This window comes from Arvicanthis niloticus, chromosome X (genome assembly GCF_011762505.2).
Source record: "Arvicanthis niloticus isolate mArvNil1 chromosome X, mArvNil1.pat.X, whole genome shotgun sequence".
NCBI lineage: Eukaryota > Metazoa > Chordata > Mammalia > Rodentia > Muridae > Arvicanthis > Arvicanthis niloticus.
Genome location: NC_047679.1, coordinates 12,254,447 through 12,279,498, shown reverse-complemented (window position 1 = coordinate 12,279,498; position 25,052 = coordinate 12,254,447). Strand labels below are relative to the sequence as shown.

The 25,052-nt window shown below is 39.1% G+C and overlaps 1 protein-coding gene across 1 annotated transcript in view; it reads left to right on the top strand.

The window, feature by feature from the left end:
• The window catches only part of Dgkk (diacylglycerol kinase kappa), a 134,507-nt gene that overhangs the window by 83,179 nt on the left and 26,276 nt on the right, over window positions 1-25,052 (top strand). Inside the window, exons 8-13 of the mRNA XM_034486088.2 lie at window positions 1,349-1,451; window positions 8,154-8,337; window positions 8,962-9,070; window positions 9,787-9,926; window positions 10,715-10,796; window positions 13,047-13,138. Of these exons, the coding sequence (XP_034341979.1) occupies window positions 1,349-1,451; window positions 8,154-8,337; window positions 8,962-9,070; window positions 9,787-9,926; window positions 10,715-10,796; window positions 13,047-13,138 (710 nt within the window). The remainder of the gene's footprint in view (window positions 1-1,348; window positions 1,452-8,153; window positions 8,338-8,961; window positions 9,071-9,786; window positions 9,927-10,714; window positions 10,797-13,046; window positions 13,139-25,052) is intronic.

Genomic DNA, 25,052 nt, shown 5'->3' with positions numbered 1-25,052 from the left:
GTCTATATTTAAGAAAAATAGACTCATGAATATTTCCTAGAAACTTACAATCTTTATTAATGGTTAGTAATAATAACAAGCTATCATTGCTACTACATATGAATATCTTCTAGTCATTATCTCAATTCTTAGAACAACATTGAACTAAGCCTCATTGTCCCCATTTTACAGATGGGTAATGTGGGGGCTCAGAAATGTTGACCCAAGGTCATATAGCCAGCCAGAAATAAAGTCTTGGTTAATATTTAATTCTGATAAGACCATGTTCCTAACTACAACACCACCACATCTTTGAAACACTGGCCCTCAAATGAGGATAATTTTTGCTCTAGAAGACATCTGGCAATATCTGGAGACATTCTTAATGGCCAAAACTAGACTGGTCAGGAAGCATGTAATTGGCATATAATAGATTCCTCAAAACTTAAAATGTACAGAATAGTATCCTATATTATTAAATTATAATATTATAAAATTATGAAATATATAAACTATAATATCTAAATTATAATATACCATGAATATATTATAAATACATATGCATTCTCCATAACTAGTAAACTATTTGGAGGAATGGTATATGTACATCAAAGATCTGATAGTTAGTCTTCAAACTGATATAATCACAGAGACCAAGACTTCAATCTTGACTTTTTCAAGCTTTTATATGCTTCTCTCAAACTGAGTTTTCTAAGACAAGAAGAAAATGAAGTGGGTTTCTTCACTGAAGAGCCTGTCCACTGGCCTCCTTTTAATTGCTTTTGAATAGCCATGCCAGCCAGGTTCATGTCCCTAGTAACTGTAGTTGTTTCGAATAGGATGTGGTACTTGAAAAGTCAAAAATCTAGAAAGAATGTCAACTTGTGGGGAAGCCTGCTTTGGCACTTCCCAGCTATTTGACCTTAGGTAAGAGCCTTTATCTCTGCGAGCTTTCACATATGCTCATTTCTAAATTGAGTGCAATGATGCTTTTCCTGCCACATACAGTTGTTCTAATGATTGACAGATAAATACCTTATCAGGATTAGGACTTTGGAAATGTGAGAAAGTTCTCCCTTCAGCAGGCTACTGTTTGAAGGCTAGTGACATGTTAGTATGTGTAGAGGAGAATCTTCAGAAAGACACCTTTCTAAAGGGCCAGAGCTCTGCTTGCTCAAGGAGACTTCAGTTTCACAGTAGAACAGGACGGGTGGTGTCAGGCAAGTTAAGGTTTATGTAACTAGCACCAGAATATAGAAAGGGAGATTTGCAGTGTTAAGGATCTAATTCTTGGGATGGAACCAGAAGCTAATCAATATTCTTCTTTCTCTCTCCCCCTTCCTTTCTCTTTGTGCTCTTATCGTTTCAGGTGCACGGGGCCTGCCAGAAGCGGTTTTCCAAGGAATGTTCCTTCGGAAGTCGTCGCTCATCCATCGTGCCACCAACGGCACTGAGCGACCCTAGGGGCGATGGTGAGTACATTGGCTTTTACTTCAGAAACACTGGGGAGGGTGGGGAGGTATAAAGGCTGGGTGGAAGGGCAGAAATTATTCTCCACAACTAGTAAAATACTGGGCGGGGGGATGGTTATCCTTATGTGTGTATCAAAGAGTTAGTCTTGAAACAGTGTAGTGGCAAACATTGTGTTTTGGTGTATGTATGCGTACATGTGTATGGGCATGTTCTCTGTAGACTCTGTCACAATTCTGATTGTTCAAAGTTAATTTTGGCTTTCTTGTTGATTTTCAAATACTACCCAATCTATGAAATGAATTTGTTTCTTTCCATGAGTTCAAAAACTATCAAAAGCCTAGGTTATGTTACTTTTCAAATATAAACTAAGATCAAAATCATTACCAAATCTGCACCTTTGCTGATACTTTGTTACTTTCCAGACAATAGTGACTTATTCTTTTTCACGAGGTACTTGAAGCCTACAAAGAGACATCTAAGATAGAGATTGTAGATCAAATAATCATGATAAATCCAGGGTCTTGGTCCAACACAATGATAAACAATTCAATGGAACATTTTTAAGTATCAAAGAAATAATAGGCATTTGGATATCAAATAAGAGTTAGGAATGTTGATGAAATTATGGACACAGACAGACATCAAGCCATTCCCAGAGGTTTCTGAAGGCAAGTGCAAGCAAGTGCCTTATAGTACCATATAAAACCATAAAGGTAAATTCACTCAGAGATGCATGAATATATTATTCTAAGATCTATTCAAATATTTATCTTCATAACATCACTGACTTGATGACTTGGTCAATAAGAGATGGTTGACTGGATAGAAGAATGAAGAGGCTCAAGGAAGGTGAAATGGATAGAATTAGGAAATGTAACAAGCTAATCACCTAGCAAATTCAAGCTGCTCATGAGGTCAGCCAACGTTTTTGGCATTATCAACATTCATTTACCCCTCTTGATTGAAAATAGATTCTTTCCTCATACAATGTATCCTGATTACAAGTTTCTCTTTCTCTATTCCTCTGATTCCTCTGTTCCCAACCTCCTCTCCCATCTGGATCCATTCCCTTTCTGTCTCTCATTAGAAAAGAACAGGATTCTAAGAGATAAAAAACAAATATATGTATATATATATATACACACACACATACATATATATATTTGTTATATATATATATATTTGTTATATATAAATAACAAATATATATACATATATGTATATATACATATATATACACATACACACACATATATATTATGTACATATACACATATATTGAGGTTTATAATTACCCACTTCTCTTATTCTTTAGGGTCCAACTCAAATGAATCCTATGAGTTTATATATTCACATACACACATACATACATATATATACATACATAATTATATATACATACATAATTATATATACATACATAATTATATATACATATATGTATAATTATATATACATAATTATATATACAAATGTGTGTAAATATTATATATATTATATATATAAAGATAAAACAATGTCATCACGTCAAAGTTGAACAAGGCATATCAACAAAAGGAAAAGAATCTCAAGAGAAGGCAGACTAATCAGAGACTCACTTGTTTACACACTCAGGAATCCCATAAAAATACTAAGCTGAAAGCTGTAATACATATGCAGAGGATCTGGTACAGACCCATGCAGGCCCTGTGTTTGCTGCTCCCAGTCTGTGTGAGTTCATATGAGTTTTGCTTAGTTTATTTAGAAGGCCTTGTTCTACTGGTATCATCCATCTTCTCTGAATCTTGTACTGTGCCTACTCATGATTTCCTGAGCCCCAAGAAGAGGGATTTGATGGAGACCTCCCATTTATGGCTAAGTGTCCTAAGGTCTCTCACTGTTTGTGTAATACCTAGCTGTGGGTCTCTATATTTGCTTCCATCAAAGGAAGCTTCTCTGATGATGAAAGTCAACCAACTTTTAAACCTTAGGCTTTGTATTGTATTCCTATTTCCTTCACCATTATCTAGAGATAGTTAGCATCCTACAAAATCATCCCAACTGTATATTAATGAGGATGGCAGCTATTGTTTGTGCTCACACATGTACTATGGTTTCTTTCCTCGTAGAAGTTGTTTATATCTAATGTGTGGTTATTTCTCTCCTATACCACTTCTTATTATTGTTATGGCTCATCAATTAATGGCATTTGTTTCCTTTGTATAAAGGTGCCTGGACTAGGACTATTTCTGTCATCTAATGTGCTATGAAGCATCTTTTAATGTTGGCTGCTATGTAGCAGCAATCTTGGTCCACTTGAATATCATTTTACCAACCCATCTTTCTACCTTGCGTTATTTAGCTTAGACTTGCTCAAAAAAAAAAAAAACAGCTTTAAAGAATGCCCTCCTTTTTTTCAACATTTCCTGGACTTCTTTGCCTAGACAAATAGGCCCTTCAAGAGTAGGTTACCTTCTGAGACATTCTATTCTAGAGAAACTTTCTTCTGCAGTTTGTACTTATAGAATCTTCATGATGTTATTAAGGATAATCCATCCTACCTTCTCAGCCAGGCTAGAAAATCCTTTCTCCAGCAACTAGACAATGACCTTCTGAGGTAGGGGCCTTTGTCAGTGCTGTTGTGAAGTCATTCCTGCATATATTGATTCGGTCTAGAGGCTCCAATTGATGACAAGACCTCTAATTACCCACTTCTCTTATCCTTTAAGGTCCAGCTCAATCAACTGTTCTCTTCTATTGCTTCTATAATGGCCTCTTCTCGCTTCCCCAAGTTAATTACATCCTGTGCAGTAAAATAGGAACTCACCCAGTAGTTATTAAACATAAGCATGCATCAGATTCATTTAGAAGGATTTATAAAAGCACTGGTTTCTGGGCCCTAGCCTCAGTACATCTGGGTAAGGCCTAATAATTTGCATTTCTGAAAAGTTCTCCGATGCTGTCTGTGCTGCTGGTCCCATGAACGTGCTCCATTATTTACTGTGTGATTTTAGACAAGTTCCTTAGCATGCTTCCACCTCATTTCTGATTTTTTTTCACTATTACTAAAATTTATTTTGGCAAAACCTTTAATTCAAAAATGTACATGACTCCATTTTTACATCTTAGTAAAAGAAGCCCCAACAAGGCTTCTGACATGCTAGTTCCTTCTCTGACCACCAGTTTACTATTATTCTGTTGATTATTAGTTGCCAGTTCCACACACTCAATGATCACAGCATTCATAAAGACAGCAACTCCTCAACACTATTTTCCAGGCATGTCTGCTCCCCGCTTAGTGTCAATAACTTATTCTCCGTAGACTTCTTCAGCCTGGAAGGGTGCGCCTAGCTCATAGTGTCACCTGTCACTTCTTGTCTACTCATAGGCGAAGATAAATACTTAGGTGCATTATGAAAGTCAACTTTGTTTAAACATTGTTAAAGATGACTTTACCAGGGACAAGAAGGGCAACAGTAAGCACATCTTATGCCAACTTAGCATCTTCCTGTGGCCTGAATGCTAGAGTGAAATTAGTGGTCTCGGATTAGGATATGGTGATTATATATTAGTACAGCTGGACAAAGACCATGAGCTCTTTTTAAGAGGTTCTTCAGGGTGCTGACTCATATACAGATTACAAGCAGTTAAAGCCCCTGCTGCTAAGCCAGGTCTCTATTGGTCTGTTCTAGTATAATGTATGGATGTCCTTGAGACTGAGCCTGAAGGCCAAGGTGCACATACCCCCCATCTGTTTTCTCTGGCCCATATGACTCTTGAGATCATTTTCTACTCTTGATTTTGTCATCCAGCGATTCTTTTTCAAGTCTGGGTACTTCAACATTGAGAGGCCAGTGTTCGCTTCTGAATTACCGAATACAATTGTGAAACAGGGCTGGTTGATATCCCTCAAGGCCTGCTCTTTTTTTGAAGAGAAATGGAGGAGGATTGGATGGTGGGCGTTGGGGGAGAGGGGGGAGGGATTGGAACAAGAGGAGGGAGGGAAAACTACAGTTGGGATGTAAAAGAACTAAAATAAACTGTGACACAGTGCAAGAAAGTCACTTGTAGTTGACATCAGTCGCTTAAAAGTGACCTTGTGAGTCAGGTTGTTTACCTGTGAATCAAACATTTCTACCCTCCAGTTCTCTATGCTGACTATTTGATTAATCCTTGAAACATGTTATTTTTACACATATGAAAAGATGAACACTTAGAAAGGTTAATTTGTTTCCTGTAGTTTAGTGATTAAACTTGGAGGACAACCAGCTGTACCATACCACTTATAAAAATATACCACAAAGCATAATACATGCTCAGAGCTGCCAGATGATTCTAAAACTCTTTTTTTTGCTATACTCTCATGTTTACTTAGCTTATAGATATCATTAGCATAATTTTTGTTTTCTTATATTCTTAATTCTTGACTGGCAAATATATTCACAAAGGCTAAGAGTTTTCCTTTTAAAAAATAATACAAACTATTGACAGACACATCTTGCATCTGTCCCCTCTCTCATCTCTGTTTCCTGCAGCCCTCACCTCAGTCAGTGTGTTCGTTACTTTTCTTGGTGCTGTGACCAAATACATCACAAGAAGCAACTTAAACTAGGAAGGGTATATTTTGGCTCGCAGTTTAAAGAAATCCAGTCCAGTCCATCATGGAGGGGAAGGTGTGACCGTGGGTAGCAGCAACATGTGAGCTTATTCACATCAATGCAGACCCCAAGAATCAGAGAGCTCAGGACTTGAACAGGGAAGGGACCATGACACTCAAAAGGCCTGCCAACCTAGTGAACCACTTTCTTCAACGTGTCCTTACCTTCTAAAGATAACACAGTTTTCAAAAAACAAAATAGCACCTCCAGCTAAGAACATATGAGCCTGTGAGGGGTATTTGATATTTATATCCAAACCGTATCTCTTGGGGGGGGGGGGTCCACATTATTTGTTGAGACACAGCAAGAACGTCTTGTGACTTGAATCTATAATGTTTTCCTTGGCAGTCTCACCTTTCTTTCATAGTGCTTCCTCTGAGCATCTTGATACCATGTTGGCTGGCTCCTGTCAGCTTTCTTATCTCACCTTCTTCCACTTTTCCCTTCCCTCGCTCTGGAACAAATCACACTGTTCCCAGGCAGCCTAGACTACCCTCTCAGGGCCCTAACACTTTTCCTTGTCTCCCCCAAATTTCTTCCTCCAGATGTCTCACTTACTTAGCCCTTCATTTATTTGACTATCATAATGATAGTTTGTATTGACTTTAGCAAGTTCACATGTTGCTGATTCCATTGAGCGACCAACTGCGACACCTTCCCCTCCATCAGAGTAAATGCCACCTTCCCTGAGAATTATTCTTGACCACATAAAAGTGCAATCCTTACTTCTCCCTATGCTTTTTTCCCTCACAACACATTACATTTTATATTTATCTTGCCCTCATTAAACAAGAGTTGTATTTTGTCCACTCACATAAATAAGAATGGGCACAGAGAACATCCTCAATACATATTTGTTGAATGCATGCATGAATAAATGAATGAATGAATGAATGAATGAATGTGACCAAACTATCATTATGCTATTTTACCTTTCATTAAAATTGCTGAAAGGGGTATTGCATTTTTGCTCATGGAACATAATTACATCTAAGCTATACTGCTAAGGAAACATAGTACAGTCCTCTTGTAGTTGCAAATTCTTGCAAGCCCTGAAAATTTGGTACACAACTACTTAGGATGCCTTCAAATACCACCAGCCAATTACTGGGAACTAGCCCAGGGAGGAAGCTGCCTTCCATTTTCTGAGGCACACCAGATTGTTTTTTAATGCTCAGTATACCCATCCTCCACAGGTATGAGCCACATGATTTTTGCCCTATGTATTTTTTTTCCTGGAGCATTCTTTACAAGCTCAGATGTCTATGGGCCAATATTGTTGACAGTTCTTCTCCTAGAAAATCATTAATGCCCATCTCCTTGCCAATAGACTTTAAGACTCACCATAAGCTGGCAGGATTTGGCTATTAAGACTACTTATTTGGATATTATAACCCTACTTCTGTATGGGTAATTCCAACATGGCAGATTATTTAAAACTGTCTTACTCAGACAATTCATCTGTAGGCTAATTCTACCATGGAATTGGTGTGATGCTATAGATGGCTCTTTCTGGGCTTTAGAGATATGATTAAGTTTCCTGGCTTCATCTTATATTTATATGTCATTCTGCTAGGAACTCTTTTGTTATCTCTTGGCTTAATGACAGTCTTTCCTTCCATGCTCTCTTGGCCTGCCCCCTTTTCATTGGGAGAACTGAGCTAGCCCAGACAGAGAGGATGGACTAGCTTGGGTGCCACCCCTCCTTTTGGGCTCTCAATCTTTTATTTTTTCCCCGTGGAGTTTTGCTAATCTCTGGCTACTGCAGCAATTTTTTAATTAATTTTCTTCTTATATAGTCATGTATTCATATGTAAGTTCATCTCCCTTGCTTGAGATCAAAGGCTATATCCCTAACAATATCTAATATTTTATCTGGTATATAGTAATTTTCAGAAAATTATAGGGGGATACCTAGAAATAAGAAAGCAAACACTTTTATTCACCTTTTGATGATGTTCTAACTTTTCCTCTACTCCTTAACAGCAAAAGATTGGTAAACTGGGATGCAGAATCAGATCTTATCTCAATTGCCCTTTTCCTTTCTCTTCTGTGTTTTATCAGGCCAACTAGTAGTTTCGCCTGACTTCTGGAATCTCGACTGGCCACTGACTTGTTCCTGTCCCTTGCTCGTCTTCGTCAACTCTAAAAGTGGAGATCACCAAGGGATCATCTTTCTCCGGAAATTCAAACAATATCTTAATCCGTCTCAAGTATTCGACCTGGCGAAGGGTGGACCTGAAGCAGGGTAAGCATGGGGGAGAGGTATAGTTGGCTATAGAGAACAGTCTACACAGCCCCTGTACATTCTAGCCTAGACTAAATATCTAGAATTAGTTCTTGTATCCAGGCAGATACACAAATATATGACTCTGAACCATTTTGCCATTTAGTGCTCTCCCAGAAATCTCTTCAATCTCTTGTCCTGAACCCAAACTTGCTTCACTTTTTCTGACTGGCAATATAGAGGGCTATGCCCTTTGACGTCAGAGGATGAAGCAAATGGATATAACTAGAGACTTGTTTTTATTATGGGATCACCTGACAGTTCAGTGCTGGCTCCTGTGAGCCCCTAACAACTATGCAAAGTATTCTTCCTGAGCCTCAGCAGGTGACTAGGTTAATAATGACTCCCAAAGAAAAGCTAAGGATAAAATAATAGGAATTGAGACAAGGTCTAATTTCTTAGATCGTCTTGTGACATTGTGGTCACAAGTGTACACAGAATCAGAAGCTAATACAAGGAGAAGGAAGATGGCCTTGTTAGGAGGGTACTGAAGCAGGAGTCCTTAGGTCCTGACATACTGTAAGAAATAGTTATAAATTCGCCAAATAATCATGAAATTATTTCATTTCCCCCCTTTCCTTATAGCATCGCTATGTTCAAGAACTTTGTCCGTTTTCGTGTTCTGGTTTGCGGTGGTGATGGCAGCGTGAGCTGGGTCTTATCTACAATTGATGCCTATGGACTGCATGATAGGGTAAGTCCCTGTCTACATCAGTTTAACTATTGCTAGAAGAAGTAGGGGGTATGGAGCTGTTTATCCTAAGAAGTTCCAAGTCCATCCCTCCCATCTATAAGCATGTCTTCTACAAGCTTAATAGTTAACCTGACCAATCTGAACGTGCTCACTTAGGACTATTCTCTAGTTGTAGCTGGGTGATGGAAAAGTAAAGAAATGGGCATAAAGGATGAACATTCTCTAGGCTTCAAAGTAAAGAGGTGGAAAAGAACATTCCAATTTCCTCCTTATGAGGGTAATGATTTTCTTCTCTGCGTCTCTACAGAGGCATAACTTTCCCCATCTTTAGGTGGCCCCTTGCTCTTCTGAATCCAGAATCCATGTCTCCTGAGGCATTTCCTCTGCTGGGCCCCAACTCAAATGGAAATGATAGTTATATTCATTTATAGCTATAGTTGTGACTTTTTTCATAGCCCAGAAACATTATTATTATTATTATTATTATTATTATTATTATTATTATTATTAATTAAACAATTAAGAATGGGGTCCAATTCCTTTGAGAAAATATTATTCAGCTTCAAATACCCTCTTACTAAACTTTCAGGAAGCAGTCCTTTAAAGCCACTGGCTGTAAGGCATATTTCTTCTCAAATAGCACCTTTAGAATCTTGCAGAGAGTAAAACATGGTGGAAGGATTGTCTGCAAAGAGCCTGTCCTTTTGTTTTTGCAGTGTCAGCTGGCGATCATCCCACTTGGAACTGGAAACGATCTCTCTCGTGTCCTGGGCTGGGGAGCGCTCTGGAATAAAAACAACTCACCACTGGATATTCTCACCCAAGTAGAGCAGGCTCACGTGAGGATTTTAGACAGGTGAGTGACCAAAAGGCTGTATCTTTCTGTCTCCTCCATTTATACCCTCTCAGTCCAGAGCCCAGACTCCCCCTTAGACCATTTCCCATGTGGTGTAAGTGCAGGCTTTATTTAGGCAGCCTTATCTATTGAGAAGCCAGAGAGTCACATATTCCCTCAAATATTGTGGAAGCCCCTCTTTCCTGCTTAATGATCATAGAGCAGGGGATTCATGGATCTATTTCAAAGCTTTGCTTACCATTCTTCTAAATGTGTAAGCATATGACCAGAAGAAACATACTTATCATGAAAAAGAATCTATAGTAAAATCAGGCTCTCAGAGAAACGCTTTTTTAAAATGTGGGAATGGAGAGAATTCAGTACCAACTGGCTGATATTTCCTCTGTTCCAGACAATATCCTTTGAGCTAGGACTTTTATTGTGAAGTACAGATTTTCAAGACACAAATCTAGGACCCCCACAGAGATTCTTTTTCAGTAGATCTTAGGCAGGGCTCTGGTATAAATGTTTCATAAAAATTTTTCTGATGCTCATGATGCTACTTCTGGCTAAAAAGCACTGATTTCTGAAATTCCTGAGAGGGGAAAACCCTTCCATCACCTAGGGCCATTACAAAGCAGAGTCCTCTCTTTGTATACTTTGAGATTGGGAACACTGTTTGCATATACCCTGTAGCCCTCTTCCCCCAAACACAATAACATTCTGAAGTTTTACCTAACTGTGAAGTATTGATTTCTCTTGTAATTAGTGGAAACCTGAATAATATTTGTGTTTAAACTTCATTGTAGATGGAGCGTGATGATTCGTGAGACCCCCAGACAAGCCCTACTGCTGAAAGGACAAGTGGAAATGGACATCCCAGGATTTGAGGTGATTATTGGTTAGCTCTAGTTGAGAGCAACAATTTCATCACATGTGAGATGTTAGGACTTGATGCGAATGAGATCTCTGAGGACTGGAGACACCAGTCAGCAGCCATTGACTACAAATATGTCAGACATTAGGGATATGAATCATTTAGCTACTTATTCATTCAAAATGCTTATTAGGCAACTGCTGTATATAAAGCACTGTATTGGGAAATGTTCTTATACACTAGTAGATAAAGAAAAGTATAGTCCTTGTTATTGTGGTGCTCAGAGTCTATTTAGAGTTTTTAAAAGGCAACATTTTAATAAAATATTATGTGTATGCCACTTTGTGAGCTGTCATGGAAAATATCCAGAATGAGTGTTATGTCAGGCAAGACCCGAGGAATAGAAATAAATAGGCAAAAGGGACAAAGGAAGCCTGGTTTAGTGAGTGCTTCCTAGCTGTGAAAAGATGCCGTGACCGCTGCAACTCTTATAAAAGAAAGCATTTCATTGGGGTTTGCTTTCAGCTTCAGAGATTTAGCTCATTATTGTCATGGCAGCAACATGGTGACACACAGGCAGAAATGGTACTGGAGAAGCAGCTGAGCGCTCTACATTCTGATCAGCAGGCAACAGGAAGAGAGAGAGAGAGACACTGGGACTAGTATGGGCTTTTGAAACTCTAATGCCCACCCCCAATGAAACTTTCTCCAACAAGGTTTTACCTTAATCCTTTCAAATAGTGCCACCCCACTAAGCATTTAAATATATGCACCTATGGGGGCCATTCTTATTCAAGCCACCACAAGGCCTGTTGTTATACTGTTCCAAACATAAGAATATTATGTAATTGTGTGATACTAATAGAACTGAAACATATTCATAATGTCCAGGGTGTGGCAGCCAGCAATGGACCATACAAAATGAGAGACTAGAGAAGCAATCAGGGACCAAACCCAAAGAAGGCTAATAAAACATGGTAGATAATTTAGATTTTTATCTTAAGAGCAATGAGAATTCTAGAAAAGTTTTGGGGATTTTGTTTGCATATATGTGGGGTGGGTGCACATGTATACAGCACACTGTGGTCAGAGGTCAGAGAACAACATCTGCTTCGGGCCCTTAGACACCTTCCACTTCTTTGTTAGAGATAGGGTCTCTCATTGGCCTGGAACATCACAGAATAGGCAAGGCTAGCTGGCTGACAAGATTCCAGTGATCTGCCCATCGCTCCCTCCTGTCTCACCATCAGTGGCTTTACAGATGTATACTACTATGCTGGGCTTTTTATGTGGGTCCTGGGTATTCAAAATCGGGTCCTTATTCTTTCAACTCAAATGCTCTTTCAACTGAGACATCTCCATAGCCTGTCTTTCTTCTTCTTCCATTATTATACAAACTTCCAAAGATACTGGGAAGTTGAAATGGGAATGTCTACCATTGACATCTCATTGAATTAGCTTTCTCACATATGCAAACAAGTACCTGTCATTGAGCTACACGTGGTGTGTGAGGAGGCAACTCAGGAGAAAGATCAGAGCAAGGAGGAAAATGGGAGATGCTGACCTTAGGCAGACGAGAGGTGATGCTGATATAGCTTTGTGAATCAGTAACAGGGATAAAGAGAATTGAACAAACTTGAAACATACCGAGGACGTCTATAAGGATTTATAGATGCAGGTGCTCAAGCTTGGCAGTAAAAGGAAGGAACAGAACTCATAATTAGGAGTACAGACTCAAGAGTCCAATTATCTACAACTTAATGTAAGTTCTGTTGCCTAATGATTTCTTTCCTGTACCTCAGTTTTCTCCTCTGTGAAATGGGTATACAAGTAATCTTTACCTCTCAGGGAAGATATTGAGAGTATATAAAAATGATATATACATTTAACTTAGAACACAGTCAGCCACATACTCAGTACTATATGAGTGGAGGCTGTATTGTTCATGACCTTATTCAAAAAGTACATTTCTGGTATTGGAAAGTTATGAATCAGAATCACAAATCTATTATTTACTATCTCTATAAAATACTATGAGATTTTTCACAGAGTGTTTCTCTCATTTTTAGAATGACTTATATCCCAGATTATCTTTAGGTATATTTAAGGATTATTTGAGTCTATTTCCAGAGAGTCAGTTGAGTTTCTGGTAAAGACTAAGAAGGAAATTACAAGGCTGGTGGTGTGGGGTAGGGGCTGAAGCAATGCAGCCTAATAAGTCCCAGTGCTAAGCTTCTGAGACTGAGCATTCTGTCTCCCTCCAGGCTGCTGCCATCAAGAACTTAGAGTCTGCAACCACTGAGCTGAACAAAATTCTGAAGTCCAAGTGCTCCACTGAGGTGGTTATCGCCACAAGGTCAGTCTTCCTTTGGTTTTCATCCTTCAGGGTATATATCATAGGCTGTTCTGAGGTAATATATGGACTAGTGTGTGTGTGTGTGTGTGTGTGTGTGTGTGTGTGAGAGAGAGAGAGAGAGAGAGAGAGAGAGAGAGAGAGAGAGAGAGAGAGAAATGGAGGGAGGGAGGGGGAGAGAGAGAGACAGACAGACAGACAGACAGACAGACAGAGACAGAGAACTGGGGTTTCAAGGATAAGGAAAGAATATGGTTATCTTTTCTAAACATTTTCCTTCAACACAAATTTCCTTAGTGGAAATTTTAAGGGGAAGAAAGGTGAGATGGGAGTGAGGACTCCTGCTGTTAAAAACAGAGACAAAATTGCACGTGGGTGTTTGGAAAGAAGGTCACAGAAGGGACACATAACCTCCTAGGTAACCCAACAGTACAAAACAACTTATTTTCTATCTTTGGCACTGGAAAAGGTCTCTTCAGTGCCTAGTGGTACCTATTGGCTTGCTATTTATTTATTTATTCATTCATTCATTCATTTATTTTTCATGCTCTTTATTATTATTATTATTATTATTATTATTATTATTATTATTATTATTATTTAATCTTTTTAACAGTCCAATCATTATCCCCCTCCCAATCTGCCTTGACTGTTCCTCTTCTCATACCTCCTCCCCTGTCTCCAAGAGGATGTTCCCACCTTCCTATCCCCACCTCAGCAGACCTCCCCACTCCCTGGGGCCTCAAGCCCCTCAAGGGTTAGGTGCATCTTCTCCCCCTGAGGTCAGACTAGGTACTTCTCTGTTGTATGTGTCAGGGGCCTTTGACCAGCTACTGTATGCTGCCTGGTTGGTGGCTCCGTGTCTGAGAGATCTCTGGGGATCCAGGTTAGTTGAGACTGCTGGTCTTCCTATGGGGTTGTCCTCCTCCTCAGCTTATTCTAGCTTTTCCCTAAATCAACCACAGGGGTCACCAGCTTCTGTCCATTGGTTGGATGTAAGTATCTGCACCTGAGTCTGTCAGCTGCTTGTTGGGTGTCACAGAGGGCAGCCATGCCAGGCTCCTGTCTGTAAGCACATCACAGAATCAGTAATAGTGTCAGGTCTTAGAGCCTCCCCTTATGATGGAATACAAGTTGGTCTGGTCACTGGACCTCCTTTCCCTCAGGCTCTTCTCCAGTTTTGTCCCTGCAGTTCTTTTAGACAGGAACAATTCTGGGTCAGGTTTTTTGATTGTGGGATGGCAACCCCATCTCTCCACTTGATGTCCTGTCTTTCTACTGGAGTTGGGCTCTACAAGTCCCCTCTCCCCACCATAGGGCATTTCATCTAAGGTCCCTCCCTTTGAGTCCTGAGAGTCTCTCACCTCCCAGGTCTCTGGTACATTCTGGGGGGGGGGGGTCCCCTCACCTCTTACCTCCTGAGGTTGTCTGTTTCCATTCTTTCTACTGGCCTTTTCTCTCACCCAAATGCCTGATTATGTTCCTCTTTTTTCCTCCCTGACTCCTCTCCCACACAGGTCCCTCAATTCCTCTCCCCACCCCATGATTGCTTTCTTCTTCCTCCCAAGTGAGATCTTAAGGCATCCTTTGGCCCTTTAGCTTGTTAGTCTTCTTGAGTTCTGTGTCCTGTAGCCTGGGTATTCTATAAATTTTTTGGCCAATATCCACTTATTACTGAATACATACCCTGCATGTCCTTTTGGGTCTGAGTTACCTTACTTAGGATGATATTTTCTAGTTCTATCCATTTGCTTGCAAAACTTAGGATGTCCTCATTCTTAATAGCTGAGTAGTATTCTGTTGTATAAATGAACCACATTTTCTGTATCCATTCTTCTTTTGAGGGACATCTGGGTTGTTTCCAGCTTCTGGCTATCACAAATAAGGCTGCAATGATCATAGTGGAGCACATGCCCCTGTGGCATGGTGGAGCATCTTTTGGGTATATGCCCAAGAGTCATACAGCTGGTCCTCTGTAGATCTATTTCCAATTTTCTGAGGAATCTCCAGACTGATTTCCAGAGTGGTTGTACCAGTTTGCAATCCCACCAGCAATGGAGGAGTGTTCCTCTTTCTCCACATCCTCTCCAGCATGTGATATAAGCTGAGGTTTTGATCTTAGCCATTCTGATTGGTGTGAGGTGGGAATCTCAGGGTCATTTTGATTTTCATTTCCCTGATCACTAAGGACTTTGAACACTTCTTTAAGTGTTTCCTGGACATTTGAGATTCCTCTGTTGTGAGTTCTCTGTTTAGTTCTATACCTCATTTTTTGATTGCCTTGTTCGGTTTTGTGATAGTTAGCTTCTTGAGTTCTTTGTGTATTTTTGATATTAACCCTCTATCAGATGTGGGGGTTAGTGAAGTTTTTTTTCCAATCTGTAAAAAATAATTTTTAAAAATTATTTTTAAAATTGTATTATTTGTCAATTTAAACTTTATTTTGAGCTTTGAAAAAAACATGAGCTATCTTCATGTACACTGGCATGCCAGAAGAGGGCGCCAGATCCCATTACAGATGGTTGTGAGCCATCATGTGGTTGCTGGGAATTGAACTCAGGACCTCTGTAAGAGCAGCCAGGGCTCTTAATGACTGAGCCATCTCTCCAGCTCCAAAATGTTATTCATCTTTATAGGTTCCATAGCCACACAGTTCAAAATGAAAGGTCACGTGCCTCCCATGCGTGCCATTGGCAATGTCAAAACTCTTCTTTGTAGTTTTGTATCCCCATAGTTTAATTATTGTCAAATTTTAGCAACAGTTTAAATAGATATTAGCATATAAAATGCCTGATTTACTTTACAACAGATCTTGGGAAACATTCTTTGTCCGTATACCAGGATTTTTCTTATTAAAAGTTTTTGTTTTGAAATTGTCATACATATATGCATAAATGAAATATATATATGTATATATACGTATATATACATATATATGTGTATATATATATATATATATATATATATATATATCCCATCTCCTCCCTCCATAAACCCTCACATCATCCCACTACTACCCGAAATGTATGTCTTTATCTTTTGATAGCCCACTAAATCCAGTTACTGCTACCCATAGATGCATACATGTGGGGCCAACCACTAGGGCACAGGAAACATATCAGAGGCCACATCTTCAAAAGCAATGATTGTCCCTTCTTCAGCAACTACCCACTGCCAATAGCTTCTCAGTAAGGAGTGGCCATGGTGATCACCTACCCCATCTATGCTGAGGTTTTGGCTGGTATTCTGAAAGTAACCGTAGCTACTGTGAACTTTTAAAGGCAATAGTCATGTCCTGCCCCCAAGAGAACATGTCACAACACATCCTCTGTGTTCTACAATCTTTCCACTCTTCCTCTGCCATACTCCCCGGGCTTTAGTGATAGTGAGCTTGATGCTGGTGTCTTCTTTGCTACTGGGTAATCAATATTTTATTATCATCACTTGGATTTCTGTTATAAGACTGCATTAACTGCTGCCCACTGCAAAAAGAAGCCTCTTGGATCAAAGTTGAAGACAGGCCAGGTTTATAAGGTTTAAACAAATATTTGAAAGGTAATTTGACGTGACCATTTAGCAAAGCAATACCAACAGGTTATATACCCTAGGGCCTATGACCTTCCAAGTCGTGGGCTTTTGAAAAGGCTATAGTAAGAGTTATGAAATTTCTTCCTGTGGAGCAGACCTCAAGTTCAATCATAAACCCGCTAGTTACCCCATAACAGTCATGCTACTTTTATATCTATAGGCACATCTTGCCTAGCCAGATGATATTGTAGCAGGCAGGGCCCAGCACTGGATTAGATCATTAATAATTTTCCTCTCCCAGCAGCCTGTATAGCACCTTCCACTACTATGAAAATTAACCAGCAGGCAGAATGTTTTCCAAGTGGTTTGAAATTGATTTCTTTATATAATACAGCCAATATGTACTGTGTTTTCCCCAATAGTGACTTACCTGTAGTTATGATGGGTAACCAAGGGAAATGGCAATAGATTGTGTTGTTTTGGATACCTCTGGTGCTCCTTGACCAATAACTCATAGCGAGGTATCTCATGCCTTGCAATTAAATTTTTAATAATAAGCCATGTCTTCTGGGAATGATATCATCTATCCATGTAGAGTAATTTCATTCTGTTTCTTTTTCTTTAATTAATTAATTAATTTTTACTTATTCATTTTACATCCTACTCACTGGCCCCCTCCCAGTCAACCCCTCTCACAATCCTCCCCATCCAATCCTCTTCTCCTCTGAGTGGGACAGCCTCCTATGTAGCCCTCCCCCTCCCTGGAACTTCAAGTCTTTGTGAGGCTAGGCACTTCCTCTCCCATTGAGGACAGAGAGAGCAGCCCAGCTAGAAGAACATATCTCACATACAAGCAACAGCTTTTGGCATAGCCCCCACTCAGTTGTTTAGGACCCACGTGAGAACCAAGCTGCACATCTGTTACATATATGCAGGAAGGCTTCGGTCCAACCCACGTATGTTCTTTGGTTGGTGGTTCAGACTCTGAGAGCCCCAAGGGTCCAGGTTAGTTGCCTCTGTTGGTCTTCCTGTGGAGTTCCTATCCCCTTCAGGGCCTTCCTCCTATTCTTCCATAAGAGTCCCCAAGCTCCATCCACTGTTTGGCTGTGGGTATCTGCATCTAAGTTAGCTGCTGGATGGAGCCTCTCAGATGACAGCTATACTAGACTCCTGTCTGCAAGCATAACAGAGTATTATTAATACTGTCAGGGATTAGTTCTTGTCCATAGGATGGGTCTCAACTTTGGGAAGTTATTGGTTAGCCTTTCCCTCAGTCTCTGCTCCATCTCCATCCTTGCATTTCTTGTAGACAAGATATATTTTGGGTCGAGAGTTTCGTGGGTGGGTTGGAGTCCCTATTGTTCCATTGAGGTTCTTGCCTGGCCACAGGCAGCAGCCTCTCCAGGCTCCATATCCCCAGTGCTGTGAGTCACATCTAAGGCCACCCCATTGATTCATGGGCGCCTCCCAAGTCTCTGTCTCTTCCTGGAGATGCCCCCTACACACACACACAATCGGTTGCAGATTTCCATTCATTCTCGTGACTATTCAGTCAGCCCCTCTGCCCTTTCCCACATCCAACCCCAAACTCCCCACCAATTCCCTTCATTAATTCTTCTCCCACACAATTCTCTCTTTCCATCTGCCTTCTATGACCATTCCCTTCCCTTTTCCAAGTGAGGCTCAAACATCCTCCCTTGTGCCCTCCTTCCTGCCCAGCCTCTTTGGGTCTGTGGAATGTAGCATGGGCATCCTATATTTTATGGCTAATATCCACTTATAAATAAGTACATACCATGCATGTCCTTTTGGTTCTAGGTTACCTCACTCAGGATGATATTCTCAAGATCCATGCATTTGTCTGCAAAATTCATGTCGTCATTTTAATAGCTGAGTAGTATTCCACTGTGTAGATGTGCCACCTTTTCTTTATCCATTCTTTAGTTGAGGGTGCAATGGATAATGCGTCTGACTATAGACCAGAAGATTCTCTTTCTTTTTTAAAGTTATAGTTTCAAATTATCTTAGTAACACATTTATTTTGACATGTATTTTTCATACATCCTTACTTGTGTTTAACTTACCCACTACCCCCTTTCTCTGACCCATCCTTTTAACCCTCTTAATCTTTTAACCCCTATATCCCCCATATTTAACCATTTTATATTTAAATTTTGTATCATCTGTTTTTATTTTTAATTGTAGGATTTAAATCTTTTCTTCTTGACTTTAGTCTTGACTCCATTATCATTCAGTACTCTGCTATTGAGTCTCTGTTACTTTGAATTCTTTCTGTAATCTTGATTGTTGTTGATATACAGCTTTATTACATTGTGGTAAGACAGAACACAGGATTTTGTTTCATTTACCCTATATTTTGGAGACTCACTTTGTGTCTTGATATGTGATATATTTTAGCATCTAAGTCCTATGGACTCTAGAAGAATGTGTATTCTTTAGTGCTTAAGTATAGTGTTCTATAGATATCTCTTACGTTCATTTGATTTCATGGTGTCATTTAACTCCAATGTTTCTCTAATTAGTATTTGTTCAAGTAACCTCATATTGGTGGCTATGAAACATTGCAGTCACCAACTATCATTGTTCTGTAGTTAATCTGTAGTTTTTATATCTAGTAGTATTTCTTTTATAAATTAGATGCACCTATGTTTGGCATGTATATGTTCAGAACTGTGGCATCTTCTTGGTTTATTTTTCCCTTGATGAAAATGAAATGACCCTCCTTATCTGTTTTGACCAGTTTTGGCTTAAAATCTGTTTTTAGAGATGTTAGAATAGTTAGGCCTATTTGTTTCCTAGTTCAGATTGCTTGAAATAACTTTTTCCATCCTTTTACCAAGAGATGGTATCTGTTGGTGGTGGTAAGGTGTGTTTCTTGGATGCATAAAAAAGGTGAATCCTGTTTACTAATCCAATGTGTTAGTTTATTGTCTTTATTGTGAAATTGAGACAATTAGTAAACTGACTTATTATGGAAATGTGTGTGTGTTAATTCCTAGTTTTGTTGATCTTGTTATGTTTTCTTAGACTTTATGTAATCCCGGTATTGTTTATTCCCTGTGACCTCTTGGGTATGTTTGTTCATTTGTTTGGACCACATTATTTCTTCCTATATCTTCTGTCAAGTTGCCTTAGTGATTGAAAATTTCTTTAATCTGTTTTCATCATTGAAGACTTTCATTTCTCCCTCAATTTTAATAGATAGTTTTGTTGGTTATAATAATCAGGGTTGAAAATTTTGATCTTTCAGAACTTAGAATGCATTTCTCTAGGCCCTTCTGGCTTTAAATGTCAAATTATCGGTGCTATTCTAATGATCCTGACTTTATAAATGATTTGAATTTTCTCTCTTATAGATATCCTTTCAATATTCTTTATTCTGTTTTCAATGTTTTAACTATAATATGGCATAAGGAGTTTCTTTTCTGTCCTATCTGTTTGGAGTACTGTAGGCCTCTTGTACCTGCATGGGAATCACTTTAATTTTAGAAAATTTTCTTCTACATTTTTTAAAATGTATTTTATGTGTTAGTATAGTATTCTTCTCATTATCTAATTCACATAACCTGAGGTTTAGCTGTTTTCATGGTATCCCTAATCTATCCCAGGTTTCTTTATATATACATATATTTATATACATATAATTTGCCATTGTCCTTTACTGAATGATCCAATTCCTCTACCTTATTTTTTCCCACATTCCATTCTATTGGAGTTTTCTGAGTTCTCATTTGGCTTATTTTTTTAAGTTCAACTTAATTCATACAACTGTAATATTGATGAATTCCTTGAGAGTTTTATAAAATATATTTGATCATTCCTCTAAATTTCCCCCAGATCTACCCACCTGTCTTTCAAATGTATGACCTCTGTTTTTTTTTTTTCCTTAAAAAACCTACTAAAGTCCAATTTGTACTACTGAGTATATCTAATGGAAGGTAGGCCATCCACTGGGGCATGGTCACCTACCAGGGGTCACTACATTACAGAAACAAGAATTTCCCTACTGCAGAAGCTGTTGACTGGTAATAGTTCTTCTATTATATGTAGGAGCTTATAAACCCTTCCTCCATTCATGATAGAATGCTGATTGGCTTGATCTTGTGTACTTTGGCTACTGTGAGTTCACAAGTGGACCGCAGTAATCCTGTCATGTCCTGAAGACACTGTCTCTTTCCAATACACTCTGACCTCTGACCCTTAAAATATTTCCACCCTCTCTCCCATGATGGCCCCAGAGCCTTGGGGGTGGGAGGGCTGGTGATACAGATATTTCATTTGTGGTTGAATGATACACTGACACACAAGCTCTGCATTTTGATTGGTTGTGAGTTTCTACGTTAATTACTATTCACTACACAAAGAAACTTCTCTGATGAAGTCTAAGGGCAGCACTGATCAATGATTATAGTGCTACATTTAGATGATTTGCCCATTTAGCAGTGTAATAGCAGTAGGTTAAACCCTAGGGCCTGAATCTGCAATATTCAGTTCGTAGCAGATCTACAGTACCAGACTTGTGTTTTATCTTGTGGAGCAGGCTTTACATTTAATTAGTTTTAATTAATTAAGACATTGTTGGTTACTTCCATAGTATCCACTCCACTATTGTGCCCATGGGCATGTCTTGCCATGCCAGTCACTTTAGTTGATTGAGTTCACAGCCAAATACAACTGCTTATTACATATTACCCCAATAGCCTTTTAGAGTCATGAAATACCTTTTGGAAACATGATAGCTAACAGGCATGGTGGGAGCTTCCTGATCAGTACCAACTTGACTCCTCCATGTCCAGTGAGCAATATGTGTGTTGTCTACTGCAATAGGGTCTCTCCATCAAGTTATAGTGGGTACCCAGAAATGATGGCACCCTGTACTCTTTTGGAAATCTCTGAGACATCCTTGACTAACAACCAGAGGGGAAGTATCTCACATCCACACCTGACAAAAGCCTTTTTATTTTGGCAGTCTTTGGCTTCTGGGGGAAGTATTAACCCAGTATAACCTATATAAATATAACTTTAATTATATTAGTATAGATTCTTTCCACCTAAATGTCCATCCCCTTTATTTTCCTGTTCTTTTCATAACATTTGTGTTGTATTATCCTCCCTCCCTAATAATATTCCTTCCCTATTCCCACCAATGTTCCCTTTCTACTTTTCTGGATTCCACAGATAATACACATTAAACACACAAATCTAAAAATTTCATGTTAAGATGCAGATGTTTGCAGCCAACCATCAGACTGAGCACAGGGACCCCAATGGAGGAGTTAGGGAAAGGACTGAAGGAGCTGAAGGGGCCTTATCTGGCATCAATGGGAGAAGAGGCCCTTGGTCCTGTGGAGGCTTGATGCTCCAATGTAGAGGAATCCTAGGGTGGTGAGGTGGGAGTGGGTGGGTGGGGGAGCACTTTCATAGAAGCAAGGGGAGAGGGATGAGATAGGGAGTTTGCAGAGGGGAATCCTGGAATGGAGATAACATTTGAAAAGTAAATAAATAAAATATACAATTAAATAAAAGGAATAGTACTTGGAGAAAAGTAGAAATAAGAGATAGCCAGATCTTGACACCATAAAAAAAGATCGACATATACAATTTTTGAATCTCTGATTCTTTGTTACTTCAGTCAGTTGTTTTCTTTCTTGCTAAATAAAATTCCATTGTGCCAAGGTATCAAATTTCCATTATCCATTCATCAATAGATAGGCATCAAGATTAAGTCCATTCCTTGGCTGTTCTGCTTTGAATGAGAAACGTTCCCCCCATAGACTCAAGTATTTAAACACTTGGTTCCAGGTTGATGTTTCCGAGGATGTTAAAACACTTAAACACCAGTGGGTGTTTCTGAAAATGTCAAGGAGCCTTTAGGAAGAACAATATTATTGAATAAAGTATGTCACTGTGAGCAGATTTGAGGGTTTATAGTATTACTCCATTCCCTGCTCACCCTTCTCTGCTCCTTGTGTGTGACTAAGATGTGTTCTTTGAGCTTCTTGCACCTGATTTTCCTACCATTAGGGACATCTAGCTCTCTCAAACCATAATCCAAGATAAAAAATGTTTCCTTACGTTACTTTTGGTCATGTTATTCTATCACAGAAACAGAAAAGTAATGTGCTAGCTATTGTGATGAGCGCAGCTGTGAACTTAGATGAGCACATGTCTCTGTAGTAAATACTCTGTAGGAAATAGAGTCCTTTGAGTATACACCCAGAAGTTGTATAAGTAGGTCATATGGGAGATCTATTTCTTGTTTTGAGGAACCTCCACACTGATTTCTATAGTTGCTGTACCAATTGATATTCGCATTAGTAATGCACTGAGGGTTTCTAATTCCCTACATCTTTGACAGCACTTACTGTCTCTTGTTTAAATGTGACAGGTCAAATGAAATTGTCTAAATATGACAGGTCAAATGAAATCACAACATAGTTTTAATTTGTATTTCTCTGATGGCTAATAGTGGTGACCACTTAAAATTTTTTCTTAACCATTTGTTATTTCCTCTTCTGAGAAACGTTCTTCATGTTCATAGCCCACATTTTTGTTATTTATTTATTTTATGTATAGGAGTACACTGTCACTGTCTTCAGACACACCAGAAGAGGACATTGGGTTCCATTACAAATGGTTGTGAGCCACCATGTGGTTGCTGGGAATTGAACTCAGGACCTCTGGAAGAGCAGTCAGTGCTCTTAACCTGAGCCATCTCTTCAGCCCCCATAGCCCACTTTTTACTGGTATTGTTTTCTTGGTGTTTAGAGTTTTTTTCTTAATTTTATATATTCTAGACATTCATACTTCTGCAAGATGTATCGCTGGCAAAGATTTTCCACATTATATAGGCTGCCTCTTCACTTGAGTTTCCTTTGCACTACAGAAACTTTTTAGATTCATGATTTAACACTACTGTTGGTCCTATTTCCTGAGTTAATGGGAGTCCTATTCAGAAAGTTCTTGCCTGAGCATATATCCTTGAATGCATTACCTACTTTTTCTTCTAGAAGTTTCAGAGTTATGGGTCCACCATTGATATTTTGATCCACTTGCAGTTAATATTTGTATGCAGAATGAGAGAAAAGTATCAAATTTCATCATTCTACATATATATGTTCAGTTTTGCCAATATATTTTAAAGATGCTATCTTTTTTCACCTGTACTTTTGGTGTTGTTATTTTTTTTAAAAAAAAATCAAGTGGCTGAGCTAGATGTGGTGGTATACGCCTTTGATTCCAGCACTTTGGAGGCAAAGGCAGGAGTATCTCTATGAGTTCGAGGCCAGCCTATTCTACATAGAAAGTTTCAGGACATCCAGGCCTTTACACAGAGAAACCCTGTCTTGAAAAACAAACAAACCAAATGAAAAAGTCCTAGAGAGAATAAGGACACAGGGAACATATCTTAGTAAAAACAACATAAAGGAATCTCATCACCAGCACCATCCTAAATGGAGAGAAACTCAAAACATTTCTCCTAAAATCAGAAACAAAACAAGACTGTCCATTCTCCCTCTCTATTAACATAGTGCTGACATCTTAGCTAGAGCAATAAGACAAATGAAAGCCATAAAGAGAATACAAATTTAAAAAGGAAGAATTGGGGGCTTGAGAGATAGCTGGCTCAGGGGTTAAGAGCACTGACTGCTCTTCCAGAGGTCCTGAGTTCAATTCCCAGCCACCACATGGTGGCTCACAACCATCTGTAATGAGATCTGATGCCCTCTTCTGGTGTGTCTGAAGACTCACATACATAAAATAAATCTTGGAAAGAAAAAAAGGAAGGAAGGAAGAGAGGAAAGAAGGAAGGAAGGAAGGAAGGAGAGAAGAAAGACAGACAGTCAGACAGACAGACAGACAGACAGACAGAAAGAAAGACTGATTCAAAGTATCCCTATTTATAATTGGTTTCTTTTCTGGTCTTGTTTGGTGCTTTGTGCATCTCTTATTCCTAGATGAGTGTCTCTCCCTCTCAATTTTAGAAATCTTCTATGACCTTATTAAAATCATTTTCTATGCTTTTTGCATAAAAATGTTTTCCTCCTTTTGCCTATGTAGGTTGTGCCCATTATGTATTTTGGAGTCCCAAAGGTCATGCATGTTCTGTTCATACATTGTTTTACATGTATCGTCATTGACTTTGAATGATCCAATTCTTCTATTCCAGTGGTTGTCAACCTTCCTAATACTGTGACCCTTTAATACAGTTTTCCATGTTGCAGTGACTCCCAACCAGAAAATTATTTCACTGCTACTTCATAACTATAATTTTGTTACCGTTATGAATCATAATGCAAATCTCTACATTTTCCAATGGTGTCAGGTGACCTCTGTGAAAAGGTCATTCGACCTCCAAAGGGCTCAC